Source organism: Procambarus clarkii, chromosome 92 (assembly GCF_040958095.1).
Source record: "Procambarus clarkii isolate CNS0578487 chromosome 92, FALCON_Pclarkii_2.0, whole genome shotgun sequence".
Classification (NCBI taxonomy): domain Eukaryota; kingdom Metazoa; phylum Arthropoda; class Malacostraca; order Decapoda; family Cambaridae; genus Procambarus; species Procambarus clarkii.
Window position 1 is genome coordinate 6,458,363 of NC_091241.1, and position 12,104 is coordinate 6,470,466.

The 12,104-nt window shown below is 40.6% G+C and overlaps 1 protein-coding gene across 43 annotated transcripts in view; it reads right to left on the reverse strand.

Moving 5' to 3' along the window:
• tou (toutatis) overlaps nucleotides 1–12,104 on the reverse strand; it is a 435,009-nt gene that overhangs the window by 18,622 nt on the left and 404,283 nt on the right. For all 43 annotated transcript variants that reach the window (XM_069319208.1, XM_069319211.1, XM_069319249.1 and 40 more), the window contains 6 exons: nucleotides 8,549–8,745; nucleotides 7,994–8,235; nucleotides 4,832–5,121; nucleotides 4,359–4,605; nucleotides 2,991–3,131; nucleotides 162–1,260 (listed from right to left, as the gene is read on the reverse strand). In XM_069319208.1, the coding sequence (XP_069175309.1) occupies nucleotides 162–1,260; nucleotides 2,991–3,131; nucleotides 4,359–4,605; nucleotides 4,832–5,121; nucleotides 7,994–8,235; nucleotides 8,549–8,745 (2,216 nt within the window). The remainder of the gene's footprint in view (nucleotides 1–161; nucleotides 1,261–2,990; nucleotides 3,132–4,358; nucleotides 4,606–4,831; nucleotides 5,122–7,993; nucleotides 8,236–8,548; nucleotides 8,746–12,104) is intronic.

Sequence of the window (12,104 nt, forward strand, 5' to 3'; positions counted from 1 at the left end):
TTATTTATACAGATTCCTTCCCAGCAGCTTGAATATGCAATTTGTATATAAGGAAAATTAAACAAACAGCCTAAATTCAGTAAATGTCAAAATCAAAATAAACAAAGTCTGGAAAACACCACACTAAAGTACTGTATGTAAGAAACTTACACTAAACTCACCTTCTGGAATAGGTAGAGCTTCAGCTGTTTGGTGTAATCTCTCTAACAGCTCTTTGTGTGGTAAACTTTGTACACTTCCTGGTGTGTTTGCCGTCACTGGTGTGGATCCAACGTCTGCTGCACAAGTTGATCCTGGCATACTGTTCACCACCCACGGCGTGGTATTAACTGTCCCCGGTGTGCTTAATGATACTGGAGTGTTTGATGATCCTGGAGTGCTCAGCATCCCAGGAGTGCTAGTAGCAAGTGGAGTGTTACACGAGCTTAAAGGAACACTGGAGACTGGGCTGTGTGGTCCACTAAATCTCGAGAATGGTGAAGCTTCTCGTGGCGAGCCCCTGGGGGTGCCCTGTGGGGTCTGCCCACTCGGCAGTGCTTCTAGAGATGATACATCACATGGGATACGTGGCAAGAGACTGAAGCTTAACTTTTCTCGTTGCGCAACGTGTTCAGTCCTGAGATACTGACCAGGTACTAAGCCAAGGCCTGTGGCTAGGAGGTTTTGATCGATAACTTCATTACTGTTCGAGTTATTCCCTTCTTTTAAACCATTAATCATATATGGATTAAGTCCAGCATTTATTAAAGATGAATACACTTCACTGTTTGTGTTTTCATTCACTTTAGAATCATTTAATCCATTCTGACTATCAGAATTTTTCATTTCCTCTTTCTTTTTCATTTCTTCCTTAAATTTTTCTGTTCGTTTTGGAATATCAGGCACTTCATTATTGTCCTCAACCTTCACTTTCCCTCTAAGGGGCTTCACATCGACACTTTCCTTATCTCCACTTTCACCGTAACTTTCATCACTCTTTTCTATTTTCACTTCAGCTTCAGTCTTTACAACATCCATTTTTTCCTCCTTCACTATAGGCTCCACTTTTATTTCCATTTTAGTCTTTCTTTCCTCTTTGATTTGTTTCTCTTTCTTTGCTTTTATCTCTTGAAACTTGATCTTTACTTCATCTGCAGAATACCCAACTTTAGCACTTGAAGGAGGCACGATAATGGGGAAGTGGTCCCGACCCGTGTAGTCGCACGATGTGAGGCCCTCTAAGAACGGACCTCCAGCATGTGGGAGCACCCACATTGTCCGCTGTTGGAGAAATTATACAATTATACAATGCATTACGAGAAAGAAGTTACGTATAAATGATATGCATAATAAGTTGGAAGTTGTGTTTTTTCTATCTAAATACTTGGATTGGCATATACGTACATATTTATGTACTGTATGAACGTGCTTACCTATCAGTTACTGGAGGCCTGGTCGACGACCGGGCCGTGGGGACGTTAAGCCCCCGGAAACACCTCAAGGTAACCTCAAGGAGGTGCGAGATCTAGCTACTTATGCCCCGAATTCTTGCTATTTATATTTAGCATGGTAATTACCTCTTTCAACATTAAAATTTTCAGTAAATTTGTATTAAAGTTGTGGATGGAATGGCTAATGTGGATGAATAATTTGTTTTCCCGTCATTAGGGAACAATATTAGAAGGGAACTATTAGGGAATAATATTAGGGAATATTAGGGAATATTAGGGAACAATATTAGAAGGAAAAACAGTTTGAATGTTTGTTTTTGCGCACGGGGATGTTGTTAGCAATTATTAGCTGTGCAGCCCAGGGGTTGTTAATTCTGCTTGAGGTTTGGACAATGTAAACACAGTGTTCTCCTGGGTGCCCCTCCCCTTCTAGTAGTAGTAGTAGGCCAAGAGGCCGGCAGCACCGCATTATTACCTCTTCATTAAAGTCAATCAGAAATTCACATCCGTATATTATAATTATCTAAACCTTTCCTTTCCCTTTCATAATTTTGTGAACTATTATTATTATCATAGTATATAAATGATGATATTAACATTTTGGAATAATATATACATTAGTACATTAATAATGGTATCAACATTTTTTAATCTGTTACGATTTTGTTTAAAATGAGATGGTATTCCTATGTGAAGCTCCTGTCCATGACAATTTTTTTTTTTTTTTTTGGCAGGGATATTCCTGTGTGGCCCCTAAGCCTCTGGCTGGCCCACTAGAAATTCAGTTGACTTTCTGAGGTGATGTAATGCTGCACACATTTATTTGGATTTATTACTCTCAAACTGAAAATACAATTGCAGTGTACAGAGAATCGTTGTGCATATCTTTTCAATTTTTTTTTTTTTTTATTCATTTATATATACAAGAGTTCTTACATTCTAGTGCAGCCACTAGTATGCGTAACATTTCAGGCAAGTACTTAATTCTATGTTCCCTGGAATACGACCTCACAAAAAATCGTTTAACACCCAGGTACCCATTTTACTGTTGAGTTAAACAGAGGCTACAGTTAAGGATTTGCACCCAGTAAATCCTCCCCGGCCAGGATACGAACCCAGGACAAAGAGCTTGCGAAACGCCAGGTGAGCGTCTTAACCACTACACCACTGGGACTGCCAAATTAATAGAATACTTATGGATATGTAGATTTATCAAATATACAGAATTATTACATTATCTTCAGAGCAATCCTGGATTTTACAGCAAGGTTGCTGATCATTTTGTTTGCAAGGAAAGATGAACTCCACTGAAATATGTTGACATTAAGTTAAAATTATTTAAATATTCAAAGGCTCTTAACTTTAACACTTGAAATGAAGAATATTAAAATTTCACAATCTCTAACTTAAGAGGTTAAAAATATGTTCCAGGACATATGCAATGTTATCAACATTTGATTAACATTTATTTACACTAAAATTTTCCCTGAAAATTATTTAAACATGCAAAACAAATCAACACCATTTAAAAAGAGGACAATGTCAGAGTTCTCAACTTGCCTGATATCTATCCTGACCACAGTTGAAGCCACGAACTTGTTGGGCAGTTTCAAATAAATCTTGCCTGACTTGGTTCATCTGCCGCTGAAGAATATCCAGTGTCTTGGCGGCTTCCTCTGCATTTAAGTGCTTGTCATCCTCCTTGCAAAGAGAAAAAGAACCTTTATCCATAATAAAATAACATATACTGTACATGCATCTTATTCATATATATGTAAACAAATATATATATACACACACATCATACCCGAAGCTAGTGCAAAACACAGTTGTTCAATTTAAATCCCTGATAATTTTTGGTTGCAAGGAAAAGGAAATAACATCTAGGTCAGAAAGAGCCACAGAATCAGTAAAACTAGTAGATAAAATTGTTGGGCTAGTGAAAGGTTTTACAACCAAAGATACTATGTGACTACAGGACAATTGGTAGGTAGGAAAAAGGGAAAGATTGGTTGGTACAAAAAGCAGCAGCGAAAGGGGCTGCCCTGGAGAAACCAGAACAGTGTCCTAAGCCACAGAACAGTGTCCTAAGCCAAATCGTGCTCAAGCGATGTACAAGGATGGCAAAGTTAAGGCTCCCACACAGCTTGTTGAGAAACTGCCGAGTCACCCGCAGCTGACTCGGCACTAATAGACAGTGGCGTTGCAGCCGGGTCAAGGAAGCCAGGGGCAGGATAAGCAACGCTAACCGAGAGTCCCAAATGAGGCCCAAACAAGTTTGACCCTGGACTGGAATCAACTGGGACTTCCACCAGTTCACCAGGGATCCAAACCGGCGTGTTGGAAAAGGACCAGATCCCTGTCTAGCTGGCACATGAACCGGCTGGCAACCCACACCAGCCAGTTGTCTAGGTAGGCCAAAACCCAAACACTTAACAGAGGAAAATGGGCCACCATGACTCATATGATGCAGTGAAGGTGAGGTGATGTGATGTGATTATTTTCACCTCATCCCTGGGTATATATCTGGCAACGCAAATTTATAACCATTCGAATTCTGCCTATGATAATGTTGACAATAGTTAACACAATGTATCTCTTAGCATCAGACCCTAATAAAATTGTAAAATGCACTTTTGGAAAGATAGTATTCCAACTTTCTTCTCAAGTGCAGAAAAACATAAGAAAACTAGATAAGGTTCGTGCTAGAATTATGATCATGTCATAACATTAATAGTAATCTAGAACAAGCTATTCAAGTATTCTCTAGTTCTGACGAATAATTACAATTTTATGAGATTTGCTCAGTTATTATTTAAAGTCCTCAATATAAAAAATGCATTATTACACATTCAATAAAAGTTTTCTTTATAAATAATTAAAGTGATCTTCATATGAAAACACACACACAAATGCACCTTAATTTACCTCATCAGGAATCTCCTCCATGTTATTATCACTGTCATTGCCACTCTCATTTTCCTCCTCATCTTCTTCCTCCTCTTCATCTTTCAACTTATCATCCTCCTTGTCTTTCTTTTCACCCTTCTCCTGTTCACCTTGACAAGAGGAAATGGCAGACACACTGGACATGTTTGAGTCCTCGCCTCGATGCTCCATCATCGATCTCATCGCAGCATTGTATATTCTCTTTCTTGCTACGCTCATGCGAAGCCTGGAAATGGAAGTCTTTAAATATATGTTCATTGTCATGAAACTGAGACATTATGCAGCACACAAATGAGAAAGTTAAATTGGAATCCCCTATAATCAAAGTTTTTCTTTATTTTACACTTTCTTTATGTATAAATGTACTCTGCACATAAAGTTATATTTAGGTAATTAGACAGTAGCATAATCTTCCAATTATTAACACTCAAGAACGGTTTGACATTACTTACTTTCTTATACGGGCATCCAATTTCCATTTTTCGGTTTTCAGTCCATTGTGCCTGTCCAAAGAGTCCTCAATTTGGCGCACAACAGCTTTGTTCTGGAGCAGCTCATTGCAGACATATGCCACGATCTCGCTCTTTTGCGTAGGATTCAGGGCCAGGAAAGGCAGCTGCAAGAGCCACTGAGACATCTTGTACGCATCCATCTCCGCTAACTTAGAGTCCCAATCCTGCCCCTTCTTGGGATTCTCCCGACGTTCCTTTTCTGTTCCTAACAAACCGTGAATAACGCGAACCTGTGGATTTTTTCCCTTTTATTAAGCCACAATATCACTATAGGTAAATAAATATTAACAGAATACCGATACTGACCATGGACTCGGGATGGTCCTGCAGCATCCAACCACTAACTCCGACTAATTCAAATTTTGTAGTGACAAATAAAGCTTTGGTTCTACTTGAACAGTAAAATATAACCAAGTACTTAATGACACAGGTATATGTTTTTTTTATAGTTTTTAAATTTTACCATTCAATGCTGCAGACAATTTTAAATTTAAAAATCATCAAAAAGAACTCTATCACATAAACTTGGTTTCTTTTTGCCAGCTTCAAAATATTACATCTACTCGTTAAAATATTTTCTGGAATTTTAACTACATGTTAAGGAGACTGACAGCTGAAGGATTGCTACTACTGTACTTCAATTATAATTACGTACATTACATTTGGTGTATTTACACTTCCATTACAGCATTGCATGCCCATACACTGTTGCTGTAATGTAAGTGGGTGGAATCCTATTTATTCTTAACAGTAACATTTGAAAACTCCCAATTTTTTTACTAAACTTTATTTACCAAATTGAAACGATATGATGAACCTTTAGCCTAAAAGTTTTAGGAGTTTTACTCCAAAAAGAAACTAAGAAAAAAGTAAAACTACAAAATAACGGTAACCTTTCAAATAAACAGCGTTGAATGTAATGAAACGCCACTTTCTGGGCGAGTCCCGGAGGCTTCCTGGAGCGATCCATGGCTGATATGGATACCCTAACTATTTTGCATCAGTCGATGTGGGTGGAGTTCTAGGCCTACCGGGTACCACAAGCCAGAACCTGGCCCCCTCAGAGGCACGAGGAGCAATGGCCCATAGAATGCACATTTGATTTGGAGCATTCTATATCTGCCATCGACCGGGACAGGCACCCAGAAAGGTAAGCGCCACAAAACAAATCCCTATTCTAGTTAACAACGAAAATCATCAAATGAATCATCATCTCTTCACAACGACCCATCAGTCACTGATATCTTCCTCCATGTGAGAGTTCTGGATGTATTGAGAATTGCCAGCGAATATAACAAATATATTCATAATGACAATTCTGGCATCAAAGTGTTGTCACATTGGTTTAGTATCTCTAGATATGTTTTATTCTATCTTGAATTTTTTCAATATCTTTTTTTTTTTTGCCACACTACACACAGAAATCACAATAGCGTGATGCAACAAATAAATAAATCCACAAGGGTCGTGATGAGGGTTCGAACCTACATCCAAGAGGATCCCAGACACGTCTTAATTGACTGTGCCACAACACGGTTAAAAGAATTGCAACCGGGAGCGCTACTGCCCTCGCACGGATTCTGCAGTCTCTCCAAGGCAAAAACCAGGCTTTTACACAATTCCCCTATGCATCCGGGCTCTGTCAACGGGTGCATTGGGGAATTGTGTAAAACCCTGGTTTGTCTCCCAGAGACTGCAGAATCTGTGTGAGGTCAGTAGAACTCCCGGCTGCTGCAATTCTTTTAACTATGTCGTGGCACAGTCGATTTTTTTTGGCCAATTTTGGTGCTTTGGGTCCCTTCAACTATTCAAATCACTATCTGCAAATACCTCTCCTATGCTCGAATTGCAATTTCATGTTTTACTTTTCTTTTTCTTTTTTTTTAGGCACCGAGGTTATCTTGAGGTTATCTTGAGATGATTTCGGGGCTTTTTTTAGTGTCCCCACGGCCCGGTCCTTGACCAGGCCTCCACCCCTAGGCAGCAGCCCGTGACAGCTGACTAACACCCAGGTACCTATTTTACTGCTAGGTAACAGGGGCATAGGGTGAAAGAAACTTTGCCCATTGTTTCTCGCCGCGCCTGGGATCGAACCCGAGACCACAGGATCACAAGTCCAGCGTGCTGTCCGCTCGGCCGACAGGCTCCCCCCGAGTGATGAACTTTTTACACTATCGCTCGCTTTGTACACAGATCACGTCCATTTTTTTTCTCCAGAGTCCTAGCCGTGGACAGGACATGCGTCCACTTCAAAACTATTTGTATAAAATAAAAAAAATTTCAGATTGACCTCGGGATAGTTTCAAAATAAGCGCCTTTAAAATGCGCACAATTTGATACCAAAATGAAAGATGTAACACGTAACTTGATGTCAGAACACTTGAAAGATTATAAATACGTTTTTGGGTCTAAATTTTAAATTTTAAAATACTGTATTTGTTAAAATTCTATTTATTGTGCTATTATTATGGGACTAGTTTTAAAATGCGCACCTTTATAATGTGAACAATTTGATACCAAAACAAGCGATGTAACATGAAATTTTATGTCAGAACACTGGAAATATATAAATAATTTTGATGATGAGCACCCAAAATTAAAATATTTGTTAAAATTCCAGTTATTGCTCTATTATTATGGGACTAGTTTTAAAATGCACGCCTTTATTTTGCGAACAATTTTATACCAAAACGAGCGATGTAACATGAAAATTGATGTTATCAAACTGAACGAGTACACACATTAGGTTGTGGTGCGCAAATTGGAGCTCGTTCACGGGTAACTTTAGGCTTTGCTGGGGGGAGTCTCGCCAGGCTTTTGGACATTATATGCATATACATCTGCAGGGAATTTAATTGCGAACACAATGATACCAAAACGAACGACGTAGCACAAGAATTAAGGTGAGAAAACTGAAACGAGTATACACATTTAGGCGTCGCCGCACGCTCGCCCGCACTATTGGCCCCATGACGTCAAAGTCTGAGGTGCGCGCGTGGCGCCGGCGATAGTGTGAATTAGTTGTGCCCTTTAAGAGTTAAGATAAGGTACCTTAATCAAATAAAGTATTACTATCAACTAGAGAAAACGTATCAGACTTACCTCCCCTGTGGCATTAGCATTTAGGTAGACCCGTAAAATTTCAGAAATGTTGGCATGCGTTATATCTGCTCTATTTAGAGTCTGGCCTAATATCGTGGTGTGTCTTTGAGGAGAAGGAATCCCAGGATCTTCAATGGCACAAACAAGCAGGTGAGAGAGAACACTTAGAAGTTCCTCCTCACTCTCACTATCATTTAAGAGGGCCATCTGCAGGCTCTGCATGGAGGGTAATGATTCCATATCTGCAAAGAAATAACAAATGGAATAAAAATTAAAATAACAAATATCAAGTTTCTACAATCAATTTAGTTTTAGGTTAAATACATCAACATGTGAAATTCTTTGGTAAGTACTTTAAAGTGTTCTTTTAAATGTTTTAGGTCATGTTTTATAAAACCCTGAAGGGTAAAACTTACCATGAGTTACAGGAAGAGAAACTTCTAAGCCAACTAACAAATCAGAAACCACCTACTACTGTGCCCACCTACGTAAACAAAAATCCCGTATATGAGCAGATTTATCCTAGTTCAACAAAATAAATCTCTCACTACTTACCAAATCCTAAAGTTTCCCCAAAGTTGTGCAGGAACTCAAACACCATTAGAATGTTTCCAAAAGCCTCAGGAGGAAGCCGAAGACCATCCAAACGATGGGCGTCTGGCAGTGTAACGTGATCGGTAAGCTCCATGTCTTCCTTCACTTCCTTCATCAGCTGATTAAGCTCTCGCGCTTGAAGGCGCTCCTCTCGCTTTCTGTCACAAATACAGTAAGTACCGAGATATTACTGGGAAGCAAGAGTGTGAGACAAAGACAAAATGTGTATGTTACTACCATTTGAAGTTAGAGAAAAAGAGATATGCTTGCATGGTTTCATCTTCCTGGTGAACTGTAGTTTCTTTACACTTCTGGTGGTTTTAGTACACACCAACTTACCCTTGGAAATTATTCTAACTATCCACACTTCAAGTGGTACAAAATTATTATCTGTCATCCTTTCCAAACCTACTTTATTTGGTAACTGTGCCCTCTTATTCAGCTTATTTCTAAGTCCTCAAAACTCTTCCCCATTTGATTTCATGTATACCTTCATAAGGTTACATGTATTAAGTTTTACAGCTGGTTGCTCAGTAATTCAAATTTTATGTAGTGAATTTTGAATTCTCCAGTAATGAGAGCTAGGGGGGTCATTTACCTGTATGGTTTAATTTCAACAACACTGTTCCTTATGCTTTTAACAGGTTGTAATGCCTTCCCAGTGTTGATTATCAAAATTGCGACTACCCAGCTGGTAAATCTGAGCAAGCTGGGTGGTAGTGCATTGAAGTGTGATGTGAAATGGCAGTTTGTGTAGCACTTCAGTAACTTTCTAGGGGCTTAAAACACCAGGAACAACCCCAAATTTAGGGTCTTGAGATTACCTAAACCTTTACCTCCTGGGGTTACCAGGAGGTAAAAGCTGATATATAGCTTCTTGAGAAAGTAATGCCAATACCCATCTTTGAAGTCTAGGTACACCAGCCATGTTCCAAATAACTCTGGGTTGGGGTATTGTGACCAAAGCTCACCATGCTACCCCCGGGTCAGTGGTCATGTCTGTTGCTTTGGGCGCACAGTACGGTGTGAGAGTACACAGATGTTCGGGAGGCATTACGAAGGCTTCAGCTCCCCCACGGCTCTGTGAACCAGCTCCACTTCGACTGCTTCACGGTCGTTTACTGCCTGAACCGGGTGGAAGGGAAGTTGTCTCTTTGGTTCTAGTCTCTATGGTACTAGACTCTGCGAGTGGCTTGTTTTCCAGATTCTTAAGATTTAGCTCTCTGCACAGTCCATGTGGGGAGCATTTCCAATGTCCTCATGGATGGTCTGTCTCAGTTCCATCCCATCTCCACAGAATGAACCACTGACGACAAGTCAACTCTGAGAATGGCTCTGCGAGACATTCGGTCACCCCAAGAAGGATCCCTTCATGTCGGCTTTGTACTGGTGCCTTCCATCTTACATTCCCCGACAGTTAGGCTCACATGGAAGATACTTTTCGGCTGGAATGGTTGAGGTGCGGGTGCATTTTTCCCTTTTCCACCATTCAGTTCTTGCTCAGAGTTCTTTCCACACCGGAGTCGTTCTTAAGAAGGGCGAGCCTTTTTGGCTCCTTGGTGGACAGTTCAGCCATCGTGTCTGGCTCTTTTAGCCCCCAGTATCCAAACCCAAGCATTTTTCTGCAGCTCTGCCTCTTTCAGATAATCAGGCCAGCAATGTTTCTAGCTGGTTCAACCTTCTCATTATCTCTTCTCATCTGGACTTTCTGACACAGGTTTGTCATTTTTATGGCCTGCAGGTGGCTGGATTATTAGTTTCTCACTTGTGTCTTTCAGACAGCAGTATGAAGAAGCTTAGTGCTCTTTTCACCTTTCTTTAATTTCGGTTCATGAAGTATCATCTTTTCTTCCATGGTTATTTTCGATCGACATCTCATGCCCAATACTGTCGTCTCTTATCGTGCAGCACTGGTGGAGCTGCTACTGTTGGTCTGCAATGTTGATTCTTCTGCTGCTCCATTCTGTAAGTAATCGAGCTTTTCTTCGCCCTCAGGCCAGCTCGACATTGCTCTGGGTCCCTGGACAAGGTTCTGGAATTTTTCATCCCCCCTAGTTTCACGACTGCATCTTCAGTCGGGGATTCCTTAAGGCGTTTTTTTTCCCCAGGCTCTTGCTTCGGGCTACTGGGTTAGTGAACTTCGTGCTCTTCTCCAGAGGCGGGGGTTCTGCTCTTTTGGCCCTGATGGGAGTTTTCTTCATTTGCAACTGTCCCCTTCTTTTCTGGTTATTGATGCTTGGTTGATTCAACCAGGGTGCATCATTTCTCGTGTCCAGTGGCAGCGGTTCATCACTACCTGCGAGCCACTGCCTCAGCCTCAGTGGACGCTCTTTGGATTGATCCAGTTTCCTTGATCCCCTGTTCCAAGGCTCGTGTTTCTCAGGTTGTCCAGTGCCATCAAGGCTAGCCAGCCTGCAGTCTATCTCCCAGGTCAATATGTTTGCAAATACTGTATGTTGAACTTGTGGTGGTCTTCACTAATATGTTTTTAGAGGATATTTGGGCTCAGGAAATTTGGCAGACTAAATACCTGGCTACCATGACCCTGTTAGTCAGTACAGGTATTCCTGGGTTCTCTTTGGACCTATGTTGCCCTGGGTTGTATTTCCCAGTAGTTGGTCTCTCTACCAACTATAAAAGACCTGCTGGCAGTTCTGGTGCCTGCTGACTTTCCTCCTCCCTGGTAAGACCCTCTATTTTTCTCTGTAGGTACAGTATTTAGCTACAGGGAGCCACCAAGGGGCTGCCGGGAAAATCCTCTTTCTGGTACGGCCCAGGTTGCTCTTTGTCTGCCTCCCTCCCTCTCTCCCATGTTCACTGGTTCGTGGTAATGTTTATCTGCTTCTGAACTGGTGTGAGAACGCTGATCTGTGTGCTGGGGAGTCTGGTGGCAGCATTCCGTACTTTAGGATTTTAGCTAGCTTTGTATCTTTTTATTTTGTTTGCAGAGTTATTTGACTTTTTTAGTTGTTTTGAGTCTTGGGAACCCATTTGTTCGTAAAGCTCCACTGACTTTCCGAGTGCTTTCTTGGTGAAATGGCAGAATGTCATTTGCTCCCTGCATCTCATGTAAAGGGGCCAGGTTATGGCTCTGGTCCCTGGTAAGCCAAATGAACTCCTGCAAGTGATATGATTGGTAATTTGGAGCAATCTCAGTCAGATAGCTACAGGGAGCCACCAGGTCTCTACCAGAAAAAGGCATTTCATTATATTCAATGCTAGATTTTTTTATTATTTTTCCCATGATCAAGGAATGCATTTTAATAAAATTAGAAAATAATTTAGATTTTTATTTTATTTTATGTGCACCTGGGTATAAACAGGGGCATAACCCAGGGGTTAATATGCCCCTTAATATTAAAAGTTCATAAATAGTTTATGTACTGTAGTTGTCATTATAGACTAGAGACCTCTGGCAACCTTTTGCCATACAGTATTAGGAAAAAATCCTGAAAGCCTTAGCTACTTCCTGGGGCATTATGAAAAAACTGGCATCATTTCAGATGCACTTCAATTC